Here is a 24,244-nt window from a genome sequence, read left to right on the forward strand (position 1 = left end):
TAAACAAAAAAAAGTTACTCTACATTTTGGTCTCCAGGCTGGTTTTTAAGCTCAGTCTCGACAATAAATACTAGAATAGTAGGCATATTTCAAGCTTACAGCAAACCAGAACAGAAAATACTTGCTAATTCCACTATCACCACAGACACAGGGGTTCAGGCTTTATGTCGTTTTACAAGATTTGTATATTATGTTATACCCTCCAGCAACCTCTTCTGTTTCTTTTCACATATTACCTTGTAAATCTCTGATAATCAGATAATTTTAGTATCTGAGCCTCTCTGACTCCAATCATTATGCATCTTGAGAAGATCTGAAGCCCTAGTGCAAATGTTCAGAGGAACTGACAAACTCTCCCTCCTCTGCAGGAAGCCCTTGTGCAGTTATCTCTGATCATTTTATCCGCTGTGCAAGTTAGGTGGTGGTAGATTATACGTATTCCCACAGCACTAAGAGGTTTAGAGCACAGAAATAGGAGAGATGGGAAAAAGATATACGAATCAAGAGGACAACATGATGGTTTCCACCATGAGGTTACAGGTTGAATTCCAACAAACAGAAAGAAGTGCTGTCATCTCCCCACAGCTGCTTTGTTAGTGACCCTGGAAAGAAGAGCTGGAGCACAGAATCCAAGTTATCCTCCAGCAACTAAAACTGAAATTTATTCCCAAGGGTAGGGTAGGGAACTTTCACTATTGCAGCAGGTATTGTCTTTCCTGTAAATAAATGGAAAGATATGGACATAAGGGCATACCTATACATGGAGCTGTTCCTAATTACAGAATTTTAAATCCAACAAGAAAACGACATTTATAATTAGCTTACCCTACTTTCAAGGGCTCGCCCTGTTCCAGAACAAGAGCACGCACACAGCTGAGGGGAAACATCTGTTGCACTTTGAGTGCACCACAGCTTGTGCAACATCATGAAGATATCACAAAAAGTTCCAAAGCTGGATAGGAAAGTTATCTTCTCAAGACCATTAAAGGGAAAAAAGCCTTCATTAAGCACTCTTTTTTTTTTAAAGAGGAAGTGACTATGCATTGTGTGTACATAAGAAAACCACAAGTAGTATAAATTAACCTCAATGCCCTTGAAAGTCTACTCAGATCTTCCAGCTTCCTTAACTCCAGTTGTTCTGATTGCATTACATCTTGTTCTCCTAAAACCAAAACAAAATCCCCAGGAACTTGACCACTAAGAGGACAAGCAGTGCCAGAGATTCTTTATGGAAAGAGGCAGAATTAAAGAGTACACAATGAATAAGGCAGAATTCCTATAAAAGAAAACAAAAAATTTCAGTTTCCCGTCATTAAGGATTGTCACAGCTTCACATTTCATAGCATTTCCTAACTTTGACATACACGACTGCAATTCAAATCCAACCCACTACGACTGCTCTGGCCCAACTCTTTAAAGCAGTATTTGTTCCTGCTTTGGCAGCCGTGTAGTCTAGCATTGTAAAACCTCCGTGTTTGGTTAGTTAACTACTCTAAAGTTTGCTAAGGAACAGAAACCACGGGGCAGGGGGGCAGAATGGACAAGTTCTTCTTTGCTCTCTCCCCTGAAATAATCTACAATTTGGCCAAGTTCAACTGAACTTTCAGAGGATATTTGTCCACCCCTGAGGGGTCCTCCTGCAGAATGAGTGAAGTTGGGTACAAAAAGCAGAGGTCACCGACCCCTGAGAAGAACCCGTAGGAACATTTCACCATGGTATCCAACTACTGAGCTTTGCAGAGGAGTACCCTCCTTGACAGAGAACGCAGTGCTCCTTGGATTTCATCTTCAGACAGTCAAAATTCAAACATCCTCCCCCCTCCACACACACACAAAAAAGGGTAAAACACAAAAGGTCAAGGTTCAGTTCCAAGAGTAATCAGCTTCCGTAATTTCCCTTCCAGGCATATCAAACACAGCTCCCTATGTCCTGCTAGGCAAGAAACCCTAAAATATAAAGAAGAGGCTCAGTGCATGTCTTAACTGGACATGCAGGTGATGTGAGCAGCCATAAAGGCGACTCAGCCAGAAAGGGGAAAATTACTAAAAGAAGAAAATGTCTGCTGAAATCCTGTCAGAGAAAATGCCTGCCAGCCTGGGAACTAGGCCTGGGAACCAGAAGCATCCTTGAGAAGTGCAGCTGGCCTCTCTGAAGTACACAGTTGGGTACCTAGAAACCAGAGACATCCTGAGATACCACTGATAAGCATAAAAACAAGAAACTGTAACAGCAACTTAGCATCTGAAAAGGTGAAGAACAGTCTGGAAAAAGGGGAAAACATCCTGAGAAAGTAAGAATTGGTAACTGTCACTGAATCTTCTATCTGCAAGAATAAGAAAAGAGTCTGGAAAAATAAAAATTGTCCCCAGAGAGCAGAAAACATCAATATCTATTGGTTATTCCGGGTGAAAAAATATATATTAACAGCACCTATTGGCTGCTGAAGTGCCGGTGTCCTAGACCTCCTTATTTCTCTATGATATAAAAATGACTTAATTTTTACCCAAAATGAAGCTTCTCTCTGAGAACTTCCCATGCTGCACTTATTTTTCCTTCCCTAAATAGGCTGAACTCTCTGCACAAACTTTCTAAGAGATCTTGGACCGTTGCTGGGGAGGGTTTGGTTTGTCTTCTCCTCTGGGATGGTTCAGCCCATCCTGAGATCTGTCCAATAAGCTTGGTACTAGTATTATTATAAACATATGTATATGTGCATATAAGTAGTCTATCATAATTACATCTGCTGCTATATTATTGATAAGTTTGCTTCACTAGTAATAAGTTTGTAGTAACTTGTAATAGTATACACCTATTTGGTTGCTGCCATACTATTGATAGCTGCCAATAATTTGTAACAGCTTTATAAATTTTTTTTTTGCATTCATATAAATATTTGCTTTATGAATTATAGGTATAGTTGCTAGTGGTGATTTCTGTAGTATTTGTGGCAATCTGTAATAAAGTAGAGAAATTTAGAGTAAAAGGTCTCCATGTCCTTGCATATTACAGAATCCTACCAACCCACAGTCACAATTTCTATATGTCTTCTGGCTGAGTAACCCTTTAGGTCGCAACAGCAAGTGTGACCCTGAAAAACCGCTTTAAAATCTCTCTAGCAAAGTCAACTTGTGTAGAAAAGCAGGACAATATCTAGATGCTATTGCACTTTTAAAAATGAGCTTTAGAAGTCTGAGAGACAAGGCAACAATAGTATTTCAACTACATTAACCTGCATGTTACCACACTGTTAAGCCTAGGAGAACTGGCTTCATAGGAAAGACCATCATCAGCGATGCATCTCTCAGGTTACCAAAAAAATCTATGCATTTCAGTTTTTCTACAGCATTTTATCCTCTATTAGGTGTAACGTAACTGTCGCACCTGAACTCTACAGATTTGACCATTTAAATTTAAAGATTTAACATTTCAAAAAGTTTAGTTCTATATCATGTAATTGCTAAAAGACAAGATACCAAGTGTTTCCTTGCATCATTGTATGGCATCAGCCGCTAAAGCAACTACAAAAATTCAGTTTTCTCCTCAGAATAAACAAGTTTGTAAGAAATGTTTTCATAAAAAGCTCTTAAATACCAAAGTATTTAGTTCAGGTGAGACTGAATAGAATCTGAGTTGTATTTAGAAAAGGAGGATGATACATCAGGCTGGAAAGCTGTGGCCCCAGGTTGGATTTCTAATTCAATACTGCATGTGCAGCAAAGCGGATGTTTCCCTTAATGCGGGGATTGAAGGTGGATTAGGGAGTCTCCTAGTAGCTATTTTACATAATAGCATTCCTTCGTAGGCCTACAGGTACGCTGCAAAATCCCGCTCTGGGACAAAGTGACCAAAAATTTCTTTCAGAGCATAGTTAGAGACTGCAGATCACTGTTTTTAGCTACCAAATCAGTTTAGTGTTAAATCTAAGGAGACCAAGTTAAAAACAAGAAACGTCAAAAAGTGTATGTGCACCCTGTCATATTTACATGGGGAAACACCAGTACTTAACAAGACAGAAATAACCCTTCTACGTCTATGTTAATTATGGCAAATCTCCCTACAACCCTTTGAACATTACCAGAGTTCAAGTATGTTGTTTAATTGGTACTAAACACACTAAATCCCAAACACATACCGCCAAACTGGGTCTCACCAGCCTCGCTGATGGACCTAGACATTGGGACTTTACTCCAGCGCAGGCAGATTCTACCCTTGCCGGACTCCCAACTCCTACAGCAAACTAGTATTTTAACTTTGTCCCAAGTAAACCAACTATATGACACTAACAAGATGTTAGGAGTCTGTAAACATGTCTATTTTTGTCATCATGGACACTGAAAAGCTTTTAGTCTTTATCTTAAACACCAGCAGAAAATGGCAGTGCTGTGAAAGACATGGAACAGCTCCAATACTTGTGATAAAGCAAAGACATACAAAGAACACTGTCTCACCAACAAGCAGCAATGGAGGAAGGACCCACAACAGAAATCCCTAACCTGTTTTCTTTCCTGTTTACAATTTTTTTGCAATTCATATACTCCTCTGGAGACAAGTTCACAATTCATAGCTATAACCAGATACACCTTAATAGTGTACTATTTGTTACCTGTTCTTCTTCTAATCTCGGCTTGACTCTCCTTTACACCAGTGACTTCAGAACCACAGAGACTACCAAAGACTTACCACAAACCTATCCAAAAGACTTCCGATAAAACATGAGCCTTTGATCCCAGACACTGAAAGACATTCCAAGACATTCTACTTCTTTGCATACCAGATGCTTGGGAAAGAAAAGGACTTGCCTAAGCCATTGCTTTAGCAGCTCCACTTTATTAGCTCTCCTTTCTTCTTTAAGTCACCTCTTAAGTTCATGTCCTCTTTCATGCTTGGACTTCTATATTTCACTTGGGAAGCACAAAGCTCACCTGCTTAGGACGACTACTCTTAGTATTTTAAGAGGGAAGAACCTAAAAACCTCCTTTCTCAAGCCCCAAACTCCAGGTTGACTGTCTAACCCTTCCTTTATTTTGTGGTTAGGTGGTCGCTTCCAAAACAGGTATCACCCTTCTTGCTCTTCATAGCTTTTCCAGAGCTGGACAACGAGTGGGCTGGAGAACCACCTCAGCAGACAGACAGCAGCAACAGTGGGAAGAGGGTGGGAGATGCAGCCCAATTGTGGCGTTATCTGATCACAGTTTTAGAAATTCCTTCCTACTATAACAACATCAGATACTATTACCAAGATGATTCAGTACAACACTGTAAACTGACTAAATTTTAAGCAAGAATTCTTCATGCTGTGTTTTTCAGGACACTGTCCTCACATTCTTTGCTGAAACTGTAGGAATCCACATTATTTTAAGTCCAGCAATCCTTTTACACCAACAGACTAAAGCCAGCCAATGTTCCTACTCTAGATTTTTATTTTTCTATTCCCTTTAATTCAGAAAAGCGACAAGTTAACTTGGTGAGACATAATGATAGGTTTCAGCATCACTGATCTCTCTTTTGCCAAGTGCTTCCTCAGAATCTGTTTTGGTAACTATGTTTTATGTGGATTCCATATTACACCATTTAGTTTTAAAAAAGAAGTAGATTAAGGGGAGGTCCTATTAAACCGAAGGCAGAAACTCCCCGACTTTGTCTGACTCAGAGGTGGTTCTTATGACAACTCAGGCACAAAGACAATTTAATTTTTTTTCTCTTTAGCTCGCCATAGCTATTTTGTGAAGCAACACTGAGAAGGCTAAGTGTCATATATGAACATTTAGCAGCTACCTCAAGTGAAATGAAAGGGTTACCGAGCCCAGCACCCCACTAGGTGATGGTCAAGAAGAGGTACGCTTCCATGGGCACAAAAAGCGGGACTTGTGGCAGCACCCTCTGAACCACCACCTATCTGCAGTGCAGGGGCCTCCTCTGCCAGGCATGCTGCACGGAGCTAAGGAGTGTAACAGCAGCCAATGTTACAGCATCACAGAGAGTATTACACAAAAACTATTCCCAATACATTGTGATACAGTTTCCTCTTTCTAAGAGTGCAGTTGAAGGTGCCAGTGAAAGTACTTAGAAGGAACAGAACCTTCTATGAGCCCTGATTCGCCTCCATAACCTTTAGCAGTTAGTGTCACAGTGAAATTCCCCACAGCAAGAGTGAACTTCTGTCACATTTTTTGTATCATTCAACAGCTTATTTATTCAGTGGTGAGAACTCCTAGGTGAGCAAAGAAACGCCCCTATGGAAAAAGTAAAATCAAGAGTAAATGTGAAAAAAAAAATCAAAACAACCAAACCACCACCTCAAATTCAACACCTCACACGATCTACTACTATACAGGGATCAAAAATGCATTGTCCACACATTACGCTATGCAACTAATCCTCAATGAACTCCCATTCCCCCTTTCTCAAAAACTTCTTTTCCTATTGTTCCAAGAGACTCATCCTGAACTGCTTTATCTTCAGCTGATCAAGAAAACAATGCTAAAGACATACAAAGATTTTTTTTAACCCAATCAGTCTATGGATGGAGACAAAAAGTAAGACATCCAAATGCTAATCAGATTGAAGCGGGGAGGGGGTGCAGAGAAACACCAAAAACAAGCCAGCAAGGAAGGAAAACTGAAGGAAGAACGATTTCATTTTTTTTGCATTTGAGAACACCTTGCTTTGTCAATTTAATGGTTTTCCCTTGTGGTCAGTCCTCTTGCTCATTTGCCCCAGTCTTTCATACAGAAAAAAGGGGGAAAAAAGGTTTTCTAACAGGAATATTGGTGTCATAAAAAGCCAAAAAAGCAGACAAAAACATTAAAGATGAGCTACATTTATTGAGTGCATATCCTCCCTACTCCGTTTTATATAGGTATTTTGGTAGAATGGAGAAATGAAACTGCTAAATATAAAACCCACATTTTCACTACAACCTTTCTCCAGCTCAGTCTGGTTTACTTGCATACACCAAAACGAAGAAGTGACATGTCGTATTCGGAAACAGTCATGCCAGTTTGCCTTACAGGACCCCTAACACAGGTTCGGCAGTTAAATAATCCCTGTTTGGCTGTTAAACAATCCCTCTCTTTGCCTTTTTTGTTCCCATCATTCTGCTGTGCCTCTCTGCTCTTTCCAGGCAGAGCTCCTGCTCCACTACTTGCAACAAGAACAGCTTCTGAGCCTCTCTGCATACGCCTACAGGGCAGGGAGCAGTGTGGGCTCTCTCTACGTGGATAGGAAATGAGCCAACCCTGATCCAGGAGCAGCGGAGGGAAGGCTGAGTCTGAACCATCATCCTGCTGCTCACTGCAATTAACATTGCCCTGGTACTATTTTCCTCACCCCAACAGCAGAGTTTCAGGTGAAGCGTTCTTCTACTTGACGTGATGAGGGAGACTGATTTACAAAGCACATCATATTCGACACGATCATCTTCCTCTATCCAAACTGGTCTAGTCTCCTCTCACCATTCCTGTTACGTCCCACTTCAAGTGGGTGAGGTTAGAAAGAATTAAAATGTCATTACTATGGTGTGTACAAAATAGTTATGCTAACAACCAATTAGTAACTTTACATTTACATACAGTGTTTTCAGTGGAGTTTTATTGTGTTATAACAGACACAGGATCATTTCCACTGTATTATGGAAGGATTTTAAATGAAGCTTCCTGAAAATATCCACATTATCTTCAAAATCAATAGCTTACTGAGACAGATCCCCCTCTCAAAACATCAAGTGGGAACTTTTCTATTGCTAGATATACTTTTGCCAGTTTAGAATTCATGAAAAACATTGCTGCTTTATGAATTTTCAGAAATTTCAGAGACTAAAAATGCCAGAAGAGTTGCAGAATCCATCTAAAATGAAGGGAATTGCAAAAATTTTGTCATTATTACAGGAACTGCTTTCACTCCATGTTTTTGGCAGAAGTGAAACAGGCTATAAACATTTCAACGTCTGGCTTGGGAACAGCAGCAAGCTCTTCCAAAGCTTTTATGTTACTAAGCTGAGCAGGGAAGGGCAGGTTCCACATGGGGCTCCCAAAATCTCCATCCCGGTTATACAAAAGGGACAGGCACAGTAATGCTGACCACTGCCCTGCCTGAGCTTTTACACTGACTCCACAATTCATGAAGCCAAGCTGGGCACCCAAAAAAAAAAAAAAAAAAAAAAAAAAAAGGCAGATGCAAGAGCACACCCCACCTACAAAATGCAATGCATAGGCAGCATCTGTTTGAGCCAGTGAAGGAGCTAAAACCATACATCTCTGTCAGCCGTCCTGCATTTTGGTTAATCAGTCCCAGGACAAGGCAACATGACGGCAGGTGATTCTCCTGGGTTGGGCCCTCCAGTGTCCCGGCATCCTCACACCACTACCACTCACATGCCCTGCCTAGTGATGAGGGCAGATTGCCCAAGCCAGGCCTGGAATAGGGACCAGCCCAGGACTCCAGCCTGCTGCTATGCAGGGCTGGAGTCACAGCCTTTCCCTCTCCCCTGGTCTCGGGAAACTTGTGCTCTTGGAAGACAAGTTGAGAGTGATCAAGAGCACAACTCATCCTCCATCAGTCAGAGCAGAGTCTTCACATACGAGAAATGGAGGTCTGAATCCTCCTTTGTCTGTACTGAGGCCTCTTTAAACACCAGGCAAGTGCTCTAACCTGCTCACAACTGCCTCCTCCAACAATGTCTCCAGGAAAATGAAACCAGAGTTTTGGAGGGTGTTTTCTCCAGGAAGGCTAGATATGAACTCAATATACATGAGTTTCAGCTGGGATAGAGTTAATTTTCTTCCTAGTAGCTGGTACAGTGTGTTTTTGATTTAGTATGAGAACAATGTTGATAAGACACTGATGGTTCAGTTGTTGCTAAGTAGTGCTTACCCCAAGTCAAGGACTTTTCAGTTTCCCGTGCTCTGCCAGCGAGGAGGGGCACAAGAAGCTGGGAAGGAGCACAACCAGGACAGTTGACCTGACCTAGCCCAAGGGATATTCCATACCATAGAGCGTCATGGCCAGTATAGAAACTGGGGGGAGTTGGTGCTCCATACCATGGAGCGTCATGGCCAGTATAGAAACTGGGGGGAGTTGGCCGGGAGGAGCCGATCACTGCTCGGGGACAGGCTGGGCATCAGTCAGCGGGCGGCGAGCAATTGTATTGTGCATCACTTGTCTTTTCTTGGGTTTATTCCTCTCTCTCTCTTTGAGACCTTCCTTTTCCTTACAACCACTATTATTACCATTGTTATTATCACATTTTATTTCAATTATTAAACTGTTCTTGTCTCAACCCACAGGTTTTATCCTTTTCCGATTCTCCTCCCCATCCCACCAGGAGGGTGGAGGAGGAGTGAGTTAGTTGTTGCGTGGTACTTCGTTGCTGGTTGGGGTTAAACCATGACAATGGTGCATTACATAAGCATCTCTGGGTATAAGCAAAACCTCTCCTGTATCTCAGGAAATTTTCTGTAGTTTTTGAGAAGTCTCTTAGTTAGAAGTCAGACCTAGAAAAACTTAAAAAATTTTCTCATACAAAGCAAGCAAGAGCATCTCTGGTGAACAGACAGCTCTGCAGCAAAGCCTGGACTCATGTCTTTTTACTGTGGCTTCTCTGGGTGCCCATGGAAAACATTGAAGAAGATTCCCTCACTAGTCATCATATGCAAACCACAGTCCTTATCAGGGGAACTCCTCAAGCTCAAAAGACGCGTGCAGATCTCCCAGGAACACCCTGTTAGAGTTTGGGAGTCCAGGATTTTAAGCTGAAAGAAAGGAGGGTTTAGGGGAAGGAGTAAAGGGTGGGAGAAGCCCAGGGTAAGCTCCACTGTCACAGCAGTCTCTGTGCTCACTGGCATCAGCACACTTTATTTAGGAGCCCAGGCTGCAGCATCAGGATCCCTTGGCCAGGGTTGACCATCCGGCAAGGAATGACTACTATGGCCCACATCTGGTATTTGGGTGCCTCAGATATACACAGCAGTTACTTACTCTTACCAGGGTCTTCACCTGCTACCTAAATCAAGTGTTTATTCTGCTTCAAAGATTTCTCAACTAAAGGTGACTACAGGCTGCCAGGTCAGTAAGAAGACAGCAAACCCAAGACAGTGAAACTATTCCTCTGCTCTTCTCTAGCTCTGCTACTGCAGCAGGTGTTTGACCCTCACATCAGGAGAAATTACACCAAGGGTGTTCCGACACAGTTGGTAATTGGACTCTGACTCAGCTTCATAGTCAATTTGTTGCATACAATTACTGTGGCTGTTCGAGGAGGTATTAGCATTCCTGTACAGAACAGGGCTTCCTGGTACAGGTCTTTTGCTGGTCACAACCACCGCACACACTTCACCCCTAAGGTTTACCACCTTCTAACATCCCAGATCTGCCCAAGGATCACATATGGTTTTCTAGAGCTGTAATTTCATGAGGTCTGTATTCCGCTAGGTCGCTGTTCTTACAAAGAATCATCAGGTCATTTATATCAAAAAGCAGAAGCCAGAGAAAACACTGTGGAGTTAAGTCATGTACACGGTTTTAAAAGGCACACAAGAACGAAGAGTCTGTGGGAGTAGAAATTTCAATGGCAAAGCAGCATAATCCTGACTTCTTTTGTAATGTACAAAAATCATAACCAAAATCAGCAGTTTTGTAAGCCCCTAGAGATTCCTGCCACAGCCTGCTGTACAGAGTGGAATGGAAAACCCATGTGGGAGAGGACTTTACTTCATCTTAAAGCTCTTCATCCTCACACAGTGTTTCTTCGATTTACCAGTTCATGACTAACCCTCTTCTCTAAGAGTCACCTGGTTTGTTTAGTCTTAGCTGCTGCTACCACTAATTCCTCTTCCCTGAGATGCTAAAATTAGCATTGCAAAAGGCTTGAACATCCTTGAATAAGAATTAGCTAATACTTCGTGTAAACCACAGGACACACATGTGCTTACAAAGCACCTTGTAGCACCAGGACCAGAGTGCTTATATCTGCAAAACTGCTTCCCATAAGCAGGCAGGGCAAGTAAGTAACGGGAAGAAAAGCAGAACGTTTACCTCCAATGAGGTATAAACTCAGAAAGATACTGCCTATTGTTTTGTCTTAAAATTGCAAGCAAACATGGCTTTATTTCTTGTTTAGCTACAAGTAGGTTTTGAAACGGAAGCACTAAAACCACTGCTAACCTTAGCAGATCAATCCAGCTGCCCCAGTTCAGTAGTTGCCTTCCCAACCTGAACCCTCAGCTAGCACCAAGGCAGTGTTCATGTGTGTTAAAAACGAGGTTATAGTAATACACAAAGTCCTTTAGAAATGGGTGATTCTGATAGTGACAGCTCCAAGACAAAGGTTTTTCCATCCACATGCATTCGGAGGTCCAGCAGACGAACCTCTTTGCAGTTCTGGTTCAGCACATGCTGAAGCCTTGTTCCGCAGGAACCCACCCCGATACGGCAGCCTTGCCAGACCCAACACGCACGTTTTCAGCATTCCTGTAATAAGGCTCAGAAGAAGCCATTAGATCACAGAGATTAAGACCATTCCTGCACAGACAGGAAAAGCAACTTTAGCCCTGTTGGCTGGAAGAGTCAGGTGATCCCTCCCTGGCTTAAGATGTTATTATCCAAGATCCCTTCCTCCACGTGCCTCATCCTCCTATCAGTCTGCAGCTTAAACCTCTCACATTTCCAGTCATATTTTATTTGCATTTACAGCTATGCAACATGCTAAGCAATTCCTCTTCATTTTCACTCCTCTGGATGTTTAGATTATCTCTTTGCTAAGGAAGAGATTCATCTGGCATCTTAGATGAGGATATTTTTCCCTTTACAGACAACTGTTTGTCTCCAGTAACTATTTGCTCCAGATTTCCTCTGCAGCTTGTAGGGGCTACAGTTAGGTTCGGGATGTGTTTCACCAAAAGAACTACTCAGCCAAACTGCACCTTTTACTTGTGCCTACTAATGGCTGAATGGAGTTTAGAGAAGGCTAGCAGTTTGCTCTCCCTTTAGCCGGGCACCTGCAACTACACACCCGCATTGACTTGGAGCCGTGTTGCGTATGTGTACATTATCATTATACATAATGTACAGCTGGGAGGAAATCTCTCCTTAAACCTTCTGGCTAATAACATACAAGTAAGAGGTATAGAAGAGGCAAAAATAAAGTCAGGATCAGGCTGGTAACGATTACAAACTCAACACATTAAAAAGCAAATCCATGGAACTTTAAATGTTTCCCCCACATACTAGCAGTTGCTTTGAATCTTGCACATCTAGCTGGAGGAAATGGAGTAAGAGGAAGTGGCAAACGGTCTACTGAAAAATACAATTACAGCAAGGTGTCCTTAAGGAATTCCATAATTAAAAATAGTAAGCAAATACAGTTGAGTGACTAGCCTTCTTAAAAAACACCTACTGCAGAAATAGGATTTTTAAAAAATAATGATCAGGCTTTCTTCCTAGGGCAAATTAAAGTAAACAAACTGCACATTTCAAGAACATTTTTCTGCTCACCGTCAGTTGACTTTTGGGAAGAAAAGAAATAACGAAGCATTCGTTATTTAAAAAACACAAAACATTAACTCAAAGAGGAGGAAGAAAATAGAAGAATACAGGAACCATATCCAAAAAGTGAACTCCTACTTCACTCCAACTGACAAACATAGTTACATATTTCAACCCAAAATTTTGAATGCTGTCTAGGGAAACAAGGAATAAATTGTACTGCGCTTCTTTCTCTACCAGTTTATCATTCTTTCTCTTGTTTTTACGTAGAGTTCCAACCAACTTGCCAGGACAACTCTGTAATTGCAGCTACAGCAAGCCTCAGGCTTTGGTGAAGAGCTCTTGACCTACAAGTAGGGGCTGGAGACACCCAGGACTGACCCATGCCACCCAGCTGAACTACTCCATTGGCCTGAACCTCCAACCATCTACTCAAAGTTTACATGAAAGGGTGAGCTTCATTACTCTTTACCTTGGAGTTTGCTACAAAGGTCTGTGCAACAGAAAAAGATTCAGCTAGAAGTGGTAACATAGTTGATCAGGTTTTCAAACTACAGCAAGAACCTGAAGACTAAAAATATTCACAAATATTCACAAAAATGTGTGCCCCACAGAGTTACTGTAAGCACATACTAAGGACTGAGAATGGATTCACCAGTCATGGAAGTGTTTGGGAACGCTATCATGTTTTTATAGCAAAAATCATGTCCTAGTTCAAACCAGAAGTCCTACTGTTTCTGTTACAAATCAGATTACATCAGGAAATCACAAATGTCCCATCTATTTTAAAAAACAATTTGGTAACAGGAGCTTAAGCAATATGTCTTTGGGGATGTAAGTAGTACATGGTAACTCTATACTGCAGAGTTAAACAAGAATTCAAATAAATCACTGAAACCAACACAGAAAGTCAGAGCTTTCAGTTTTTGCTTGATATTCCAATCACAGTATCTCTTCAGATACCAGCAGAAGTTGACAGCAGCTTGCTATAAATTCTTGCCCAGTCTCCTTTATCAGGCCTTCCTCTCATACACATGGGGGAAAAAATATCAAAGAAATATTGACAAATGATAAATAAGTCACGGAAAATTAATTCAAAATCCTTGAGAATATGCTGAAGATAAAATACAAGTCTTGTTGTTAGATTATAATCCAGAAATGGAATAGAATCTATAGCCTTGTTATTTCTATCCCTTAGGAAATATCTGGCAAGCTTTGAACACATAAAAACAACCCTCATAGTCTGAATTTCAAAAATACTCCATTAAAATGACCATTCTGGGAAGCAATCGAGTAAGAATTCTCATTGATTTATTACAGAGATCTCTAGTTCCATCAAGTTAGAGGAATGCTTGTCTTCCATTTTGTGGTTTTAACTATCCTGTCTTACAAGTCAGCAGTTCAGACCTGCTGAGATAAAAATCCCAGAAGTCTTACAGGTACATTCTTACATGAATGACAATTTTGTCTCATATATACACACACACATATATGTACACATAAATGCAAACAAGTAACACTGGAAATCTACAAATACTCTTATCTGTATTTCTTACACCACTTACCAGTAATTCATATACTCTTAAGAGACATGCATTTTAAGACGTATTACTTGATGAAACAGCTGCCAAGGAAATGCATTGGTCATCCCTTCAGAAATCTCTTCTTACAATTACTACTAGACAAAAAATACCTATTACAACCACATGAGAGTTGAGTTAATTCTAAGATAACCTGCAGATGTCAACATTAAGACTTCAATAAGCAGCTTTTGTCATGTAGTGAGGTATGTTGCGAGGAATGCAATGAGGAAAAAAAAAATATCCAAGTGACCCAGAAACCCTGGGAATGCTCTTAAGTTCCTCCTAGGGAAGTGTCAGTCCATGTGCTATCCGCACATCAGCACACCTCAAAATTCTGATGCTGACTTTTGCAGTTTAGAGAAACCTTGTTTCAGCAGGCTTAAGCCATTCATTTCCACAGAGCATTAATTTTATACTTACGTAAAAAGTGTTTTTCCAGTAAGGTTATTTCCAGGTGACCTTTGATCTCATTCAGTCTGTCAGACTCCGTTCTGTTAAAATCCTGGACTCCTGAAGCCATGATGATGGTCCCTGGACCAGCCTATAAGAAAGCCAGAACACACTGACAGCTCAGAGGCACTTTTTTTTTTTTTTTTTTGTAACTTAAATACATCAACTTACTTCTGGGACAGTAAAGAAAGGGCCACGTGAGAAAGTGGCAAGTATCAACACCTCTGCATGCCTCTTATTCAGCATTCAATTACCAAAATAAATGAGTGAAAGCTAATCAAATGCACAGTATCTCTCCCATGTGAGTTTACAGAATGCACTTCTGTGGATCTCAGGGAGTTACACAAAAGAAAGATATTTCCCCCACCCTTTACTGGTTCTGCTGCATCATCATTTAGCCTTTCTTCTGCTGATTTAAAAGGCATATTTATACTATCCCCCTCCTTTTCCCATTAAATGAACAGTCAATGCAACATACTTTACATATAAAATCATGAAGCTAGCAGAAGTAATACTTTTCTAGATGTTTACTGAGCTATTAGAAAACACATATTGTGTATTTTAATATCTATTTATGGAACGTGTAACTCTGAAGACCACGGCTTCTCTGCAAGGAAAGGGTCCCCCGCTCTCCCACCTCCAGCACAGCCCAGTTACTGCTGAAGGACGTGGCTGGTGCCCAAAAGCTGATCCTGGCAGGCCAGGAGAGGTGGGAGTCAGGAGATTATGTGTCTCCACAGATTTACCAGCATCCCTCGAACGAACTCGCCACTGGAAATACCACAGAAGGCAGTAATTAAAGAGCAATTTGATTAGTTAGGAAGAGCAGTGACAACCACCACCTCCACAAAGTGGGCACAGAAAAACACCAAGCCCACACAGCAGAAGGCAGGTGATGCCATCCTTCTCTCATAAGGTGGGCGTTTTCAGATGGCAGGGCAAGGGTGGGTGAGGGCATCTCCTGGGTAATGGCTCTTCAGGCACTGCGGGTAGTGCCCACCAGGTTCAAAAAGTCCGTCAATGAGAATTACAGGAGCTTCTCCAATGGCTTATACTCAAAATCAAAGTGCTCGATTACAGAAGCCTACATCTAAGAAATGATCTCAAGACAAAAAGGGATTTACTTACCTATCCTAACCATTCCCCCACCCCTTCCCTTGTTTGAGCCCTGTAAAGATCCAGGAACTGTATTGTTTTCAAAAGTCAGCTTGCATACATTTAACCATGACAGCTTAATTACACACATATATAAACTCAACTAATCTAAAACAGAGTTAATTAAAACACGTTTTCTATATTTTAGGAAACATGTGCAGAAAGCTCACTGACAGCAAAGTACTCTTACTGTTGGGAATGATTTGCACCTTTAAGATAAAACAGTGCGGAGATACCTATTAAACATCTGTTTTCTTGCTTGTGCTGAACAGATGCTGAGTTTAAGCCTCAGAATTTGTCTATACAGGCAAATTAGCACTCTGTAAGCATTTACTGCACGGCATTTACCTGGCACCAACTCCCCACCTGGGTTTGCTCAACACAGTGCCAAGCAGAGATGCTATTTCAGTCCCAAAAGCAACACACCCCCACGCAGCACTCTGCCAACGCTGCTGGCCCCAATGAGGAGCAGAAGCTGATAGCTCAGCAGCAGCCCTGGGCTGCTTCCCATTTTGGAGCCGGCACAAACCACGCCATAGCAGAGACAGCCAGAGCCCAGGGCCGTCCTCAGACGGGGAGCTGCAGCACAGCATCCTCCTCCCCGAGCTCCACATCTCCCGTTCACACCTGCCTTTAGCCAGAGAGGTGCAGCAAGACATGCCATGTGCAACTGCTCCAGCCACTGCCGAAGAGTTACAGCTGCCTGTTTTCAGATGGCAATTAACCTCTGTCTTGATTTCTTATCTATAGAGCTGGGTCGTATTTATTTACACTGCAAGATTTAGTGTTATCTCTTGCCAGACACTTGGAGAGCCCCAAGGAGGATGGTGTGGCTGACGTCGAACAGTAGCACCCTTACAACACATCTACACGCAGGCACAAGAAAAGCGTTATTAAAATATAGATTGCTGCTGCCCAGGCGTTAAAGCATGGCTTTCTGTATTGTATATCCACATCTGGTACAAAGGGACAATCTCTGCTCCCAGCACACAGGAGTCCATATGAAGCTGTCTAAAGAAACAGTGGCACTGCTAGAAAATAAATAAATAGATAAATAAATAAAATCAAGTACAGGTCAAAGAGTAAGGTGCTGTACTCATCAGGAATGTGCCCGGGCTCTGCACATCAGCCCAGTGCTTAGACAGCACCTGGCTCCTGCCCAACCAGTCCCCGGTCCCCAACCCCACGTGCTGCAGCAGGGATGGGAGCACAGAGACTGAAGGGAGGGAGGAGAGGATGAAGAAAGAGGCTAGCAAACATCTAAGCATATTCAAGTTTTCATCTTCACTGAAGATACTCAAGGTATTTCACCCAGAGATGAGCTACATTTCAGAAATCCACCTATCAAACCATCTCCGCTTTTGCTTCTCCAGAGATGTTAAGTCATTGATTAAAGCCCAGGATACCTGGGCTTTAAAAGCAAGAGGTGCACAGCACAGTGATACGAGTTAACAGGGCTCATTCTGAAAGTTTCCAAATGTTTGTATCTGCTAAAGCATTGGATCCAAGAAGTCTGACATCAGTTGATGGGTTAAAAAAATCAGGAGGAACACATCATTAAACTAACCACAAAAGGTTACAATGACCTTCTAAGTCAGACAAAAAAGGAGATAAAAAAATCCACTAACGTAAAACATAAGGCTGTTTGCTAAGAATACTAGGAGCAAGATCACGTAATTATCACATAATAATAAAACGGTTTAACCAGAGCAGTAAGATACATGGTGATATAAGTTTGGTGGAAAATTAAGCACCCAATTTCCAAAATCAGTTACAACATAATGTATTAATGAATACAATTTAGAAGCATTCAGAAAACTGAGCATGTCCAGGACAGGGATATAGGAGACATTTAAGCAGATGATTCTTTTGTCCCAGAATTTTTTTCACCCAACACCAACACTCCTCGTTCTATCAAGAGGTGTCAATGGGCTAAAAAGATAAGAAATAAGGTCAATACATTTGCTGGAGGTCAACTGCCTGCCTCTGAATTCACAAAGTACCTCTGAAGTTAGCACAACTCACTCAACTCACAAGTTAACAAAAAATTATCTTGTACTAATTCCAGCGTTAACTGGGTAAAGGTTTCTCCTTTCTGCTGCCTCTGTAGGCTAGTGATGGGAGTCAGGCTGGATTAACTACACTGTGCTGTACAGATGCCCTTTCTTGCTTCTGACTCACAGCAAAAGCCTTGGAGGTTTCCACAGATTTCTGTTTTTCCTTCTGCTGGTCTAGCTTTGACAGTATTTGACACAGGAGCCCTCTTAAAATGTTGGCAATCACTATTACTTAGTGAAGACTGTGCACAAGGCTTGCCGGTGCCTAGGAAGCCAGCAAAATGCCAGAGTTGAGCATGGAGTCAGAGACAGAGAGGTTAAAGGAAGATTTCTGATGACGACAGATTGCCTCTAACCCACTATCAAGAGTTCAGAGTTGCTGCTCCAAGCCACATCCAGCTCCGGATCTGAAAAGCACATCTCCCCATAAATGTGTTTTTCACGTCATCTGAAGTTCAGGCTTTTCATTACAGTACCTCCCAACCTGAGAGTTCTCTGCCTTCCCTCCCCAAACCCCCTTCATCCTGCGATTTTGTTCTGTGTGCTGAGCACCAATGCTACTGTCGCTGTACAGCCACAGAAAAGGTCTCAGTCACTTCTTAACTGAGCAGATCTGGATCTGTCCTCTCCATCCACAGCATAGCACATCTTCAGCATCACACTGAAACGTAACTGGCCAACTCTCTCCTTTTATTTTACTTGCACAACATCGTATGCAGATGATTTTTCTCTAGGAATATCTAAGAAAACACTGGTCTCATTTCCAAGTTTGTAATCAACTTAGAGAGGAGCAGGTCTCAAACACAGAGGATGGGGGGCAGCGAGGACACAGCATGCCAAGCCCAGGGGCACAACCGTCCGCCCAAGTCACTCCTCTGGGCCCAGCGGTGGTCAGCACATGACACAGGGGAGAGGTAGTTTAAAATACAAAATTTTAACTTGCACTCGAGCAGCAAAGGAGGAGGAAGAAGAAAAAAAAGTCTTCAGTAATACAACAAACTACAGAGCTTGTCTGGAGGCTATGACCTCTCTAGAGTTTCTCAACTGACACTCGTGCATTTTCTTACTTCAAATTACAGAAGGGTTCCCTGTGGCTGCTGCCTTTACCTGCTGTAAGGAAAGGGACAACCCAACAACACTGCTCAAGAATGAAAGCATCTGCATGAATAGATAATCCTTAGCAGCTATTCTTGGCAGCATACCCATATTGGCAAGCTCCTAAAATAAAGTTATATTTTACATACATTTAAAAAAATCTAGTGCTAGCCAGGTTTAGAGACTTTAATATCTTAATTGTAATGTTTGCATCATGCTTTATACCTTCCAAGCATCACGTTTTATACCTTTCAATCATTGTAAATGAGGTGACCGATGCAGAAGCATTTAAGGTTTTAATTGACATGTTTCAGGAAAAGCGAAACTGTACTGAAACAGTAATTAAATTAATGTTTTCTGTACCGCAATAACTCAGATTTAATCCTAGCACACTGGCAGGGAACTTGCATAAGTAGATTAGACTGCTTTCAGTACAATACGTCAGGTACAAGAGCACTTCAACTTGCAATTCTCACTGCCAGGTTAGCGCAGAACCTCCACAGGTTTAAACACAAATTTGTTCTTTCCTCCCTCTGCCGAAGGGGACATGATCCTCCTCTGCATCAAGTTCATTCATATACCTGTACATAGTACTGAACGTTTTTTCCCCTTTTATAAAAATGGGACATTTGTCACATTAAGAGTACATAAATTCATATATAGCACAAAACAACAAGACAGAAGTTAAAACGAGGCAAATCAAGCCGGAATTGGCAAATACAAGGATGAGCTATGATTTTTCAGGGCACAGTCCTCCCTCCCTGAACATTGGCACCTTAGCAAATCAAGTTGCTGGAGCAATGTTTTAAACCTTTTTTAGGTGCCGAATTGTGATCTAGCAGGAAGGAACCCATGCTGCATCTACAGAATAGGAAACCATGATGGCACTGAATAAAGGGGACTTTAATTACCAAGCAAGCAACATTACCTGAATTCCCAATGTCACAAGAAGACAAAAGCTAACACGTTCACTATTAGGAAGTAGGAATGAACCAGGTTACCCCCTCTACCTGTTTTGTGATTGTGGTGTTTTTACAAAACAATGCAGAAATAACATCGCTGCATACAGTGCTGAATGTCCTTGCTTTAATAAAACCAGCCAACCACCTATGGTAAAGAGGGAAGGGAGGAAGAAACCTGGGAAGTCATTTGGGAACTGAAACAGATGCTCAGCAAAGAGTTAATTTCTTAACCAACACAGCTGTCTTGGCAATGATCTGATCACAATGTCCAAGTACCCACAGAGACGCAAGAAAGTACCTGCTATCCAAGACACACCGAGTAGTCAGGGCACTTAAATGAGAAGAGGAAAAGTACCCATAGAAGCAGCCAGCCTGTAAGTTGGGACCAAACTAGTTCAAATTAAGACTGAGACACCTTTTGAACAAAAGGTCTTAGAAACCACTGCAGAGAATTCAAAGAAAAATAACAAATCCTTCCAACCCCAGGGCCCTCCTACCAGGAGCCAGCTGTGTGATTTACCCAAACACAAGTTAGGATGTTTATTACTGAACTAAGTAGGTAAAGCTCACAGTTTTAAGATAAAGAATATAAGGTGACCTCATCTGGCCACCCTTTCTGTCCTTCCATGGCATGTAAATTCTGCACATGCCACTTCAGCAAGACATGTGAAGCGCTGGGACGAAGCCCCACTGCTGTGTCTGTGGCCTGGGACCGAACATTCCCCTCAATTGTTGGAGGTGTGCAACAGAGGATGCTCTTCTTTGCAGATTGTCAGTGCTCTGCAATCACAAGCTTTTATGATAAGGTTTTTTACTCTAAAACCTCCATTTGTGGCAAGTTTTCGCATACGCTTGTCAAGTTCAGACACATCCATAAAGAAGAGGCACCTAATGTGCACAATTCTAAGTGCACTACATACCCTTGAGGCACAGTACAGAAGGGCTTCTCCTTCATGACGGTGCTGTACTGTTCTAACAGACAGAGATCTTTCTTTAATGGCTCCGTAATGATTAATACACCAGACTGGGGGAGGGGGGGAAGTAGTAGAGGGGGGCAGAGATGAAGCCTTTGTCAAAGGAATGGCTGACAGTGGAGTCAGAGACATCTACATATTGAAGATGCAGATAAGGGGACCAGGACTCAAATTTTGCATGCTTATGCTCAGTTCCAAGCCACCCACCTTGCTCTTTCAAAACCATGAGTTCAGTACTCAGATTTTAATAGAAACAGTGAAGCAACAGAAGCGGAAGCACAGTACAGCTCACATCTGTCTAAAAAGACATGCAGCCTAATTTCAATTTATGCACAAGACTTGCACTGACTTTTGTATGCTTTCAACAGTTCTCCAAAGGTATTAAACAGGAAGAAACCAACAAGACTTAGTATCCTCATGATCAGTGTAATAAAAATATACTAAGGTGCTTACAGAGTCTATAAAAGAAAACTACCCTGTATAAGCAATTTAAGATTTGAGTTTTAGTCACTTAATTAAAAACAATTCAGGCACAATTCAACCATATGATCTCAATGAGAAACAGAGACATAATTCAGAATCACCCTGTTCACATGACCTCAGCCATTATTTTAATATTGACTTAAATAAACAAGCATTACTTTATTTATTCCTGGCACCTCTGCAGCACAGAGGATTATTTCTTCTCCCTTCATCTTATGGCTGGGCAGCAGCGCTTAGTGGGCAGATGTCTGTGAGGGCAAGTGCTAATCCCCCAAACTTCCCATCTGAAATTTACCCCTTATACATCAGACCTCTTTCATCATACAAGTTTGCTTATTTTGCTTGTATCTAACGCAGCTGCTGCTTTTTGGCTGTTCCAGCATCACACTGGGTTTGGAGCTCCCAAACATCAGGAGCAGGGTAAAACAAGAAGTTCTGACGCTGTTACTGCTTTCCCATCTCCCTTTCTCCCTGTTTGTAAAGGACTATACTCAATTGTATCCCAAGGACTTAGATCATGACAGCCTACTTAACACTACATAGTCAGCCAGAAAGCAAAGCGTTTCTCTTCAAATTACCTTCTCAGCACAAAGAGCTCAACAATTTGAGAAAACAGAGACCATCACCACAGATGTGTAACTGTGATGCTTTATAACTAGTCAAAACTGTAGGTTTACCTTGCTATTCCCTCAGCCATACCATCCTGGAGCTAATATCCTCTAAAGAAATACAGAAAACAGTATCTAGGGTTTAAGACACATCCTCCTGTAGCCTCTAGCTCTGCCATTCAAATAATTCTGATTAGATACAAAGGGTATCCCTTGCTCCCCAAACATAAATATAATGCCTTAAATTTAATGAAAATAAGCCAGTATTTACCTACAAAAAACTGAGAAAATACCATTTTGGAAAGGCAGCAGTGCAGATTAGTCCCGGTATACACAATATGTACATCTTAAATGACAGATGTCTTCGGTAGAGTAAGAGCAAAGAAAAGGTATTCAACAGACTTCCTTATCCGAGGACCTTGAGTACTTGCATATGACAGACTTTTTGTGACCAAATAATGCTCTGTCATTACCACTTATTTGTTCCATGAACATATAACAAAAAAATCTGGCAAAAGAGCTCCATATAAGCAGGACTGTATGTGATACCATACAAGCCCACTTAAATTTAAAAAACCTAATAGCTACGCAACAGGATACAAGCTGCTAATCCCAAAAGAGATGCTTAAGCATATACAGTTTGAAGTCTTTTAGTTTAACACTTGCAGTGCACAAGCTCTATGCTTCCAGAAATGAGCTTTCAGACTACAGCCTGACCACATTTTGGGGATAAAAACTGCACGGTGAGTTTCCGAATGGGGTGCTACAAATTCTGACTTCCAAGTCACATTCTAGAATACAGTTAAATGGAAAAATTTTTGTTTAGATTGTAGCACTCCAAGCTTAGGGATCCACAGCCATTTTTAACAGTTAAAGCAGGATTATTTTACTTTTAACTTTTAACTTATTTTAACTTTACTTTTAACTTATATTTAACTTTTCCTGAAACAGTGTCTTTTAAAAAGGTAGGTCTGTTTGGGTGCTTTTTCTTACAAGCACCAAAAAGTTTTAGCACCTGAAGAGTCTTGCTCACCTCCTGCATAGGTTTAAACCAGCTCTATAGCATGGAAGCATTACTGGATACAACACTGCAGTGAAGAACAAGGTGGTGTGACCTTCTATCTCCAATGAAGCCACCAGAAGTCTTATTGCTAGAGTCCTGGCCTGTGCCACTTGAGCAGATCTGAGCTCCTCAGAAATTAAATCTTTCCTTCAGATGTGTTCATTAGTAATTCAACAAAACAAATAAAAAACCAGATGGCATTCAGAAGCACATCCAAGGTTAACAAACCTGTCAACCTGCAACATCTAAAATCAATAGTAGAAACAGGAAACCCTAATACTATGAAATTAATTGATCTTTCCACAAAATGGAAGCCTATTACTGGAAGCTTACTTCCTAGTCCACAAATCTTCAAATGGCAAATCCAAAATACTGGGACAAAGAATTATTAATTTCTGTTATTCTTCTGCCTGACAACTACGTAACATAATATAACAATACTTAAAGCAAGTACTTACAGGGTCTCTCAGCTCTTCATTGTCTCGAGTTGATGTTCGAGGTATTTTCACCGGGATTTCATCTCCACATTCAGTGTCTGAAGCATTTGGAGACTCTGCTAAATCAAGGAACTCATCTCTCTTGTGACCTCTGAACCTTATTTTGTCCAACTTCTTTAGCATGTTCAGCACTGCACTTTTCTGCTTTACCTTAACATGACGGTTGGAGTCTCTGCAAGAAACAAGACATGAAGAGTACTTTAGAGAGCTTGCAATAAACCTAAATACACACTTTCTAATCACTTCTAACCATCTTTCAAGGGCTTTCCTGCCACCGGAGGAAAAACATGCTGCAGCTTAGCTTTTTAACAGGCATTTTTTCCACAGCGTAACAGATGCATGGTTTGGTTTTCAGTAGTTGATGATTTACCATCTTCCCACACTATTATGACTTCTTTTTCATGGCTATTTTTAAAGCAAGTCACAATGGGCACAAGCTAACAACCTACACTCCAAAAAAAAGATTAGGAAGTCAGATCCTAACAGGTTACTTGAAACAAAAAAAAAGTTTAGCTTTTAAGTCCACATTCCTCAACTTGCTCATGCATCTAATCAAAGACATGAAAATCCACCAAGCTTCACCATCAATCTTTAAGTTCCCAGAAAAACTGAAGCAAAAAAGTAAGGAGGCTATCATATCTCCCTACTGCGTCAGGCTAAGAAAACAGAAAGTACCAAGGGTTTATTGAAGAAAGTCACCAGACAGATCCATGCAGAAGATCCCACCAAAAAACAGAGATTGTTGAAATCGACGATAAACCACATTCAAGTGCACTGCCAAAATCCTTAAAATTATGACTACTGACAATCTTGTATACCCTTTGCTAGATTTCCAT

The 24,244-nt window shown here is 41.3% G+C and overlaps 1 protein-coding gene across 1 annotated transcript in view; it reads right to left on the reverse strand.

The window, feature by feature from the left end:
- The window catches only part of LOC104158002 (GRAM domain-containing protein 4-like), a gene marked incomplete at its 3' end in the record, with an annotated part of 40,237 nt that extends 16,661 nt beyond the window's left edge, over window positions 1–23,576 (reverse strand). Inside the window, exons 1-2 of the mRNA XM_009695557.1 lie at window positions 23,370–23,576; window positions 14,485–14,605 (exon numbers count right to left, since the gene is read on the reverse strand). Of these exons, the coding sequence (XP_009693859.1) occupies window positions 14,485–14,605; window positions 23,370–23,531 (283 nt within the window). The remainder of the gene's footprint in view (window positions 1–14,484; window positions 14,606–23,369) is intronic.
- Between the last annotated feature and the right edge of the window lie 668 nt (window positions 23,577–24,244).

Source organism: Cariama cristata, unplaced genomic scaffold (genome assembly GCF_000690535.1).
Source record: "Cariama cristata isolate BGI_N322 unplaced genomic scaffold, ASM69053v1 scaffold7242, whole genome shotgun sequence".
In the NCBI taxonomy this organism is placed as follows: Eukaryota; Metazoa; Chordata; class Aves; order Cariamiformes; family Cariamidae; genus Cariama; species Cariama cristata.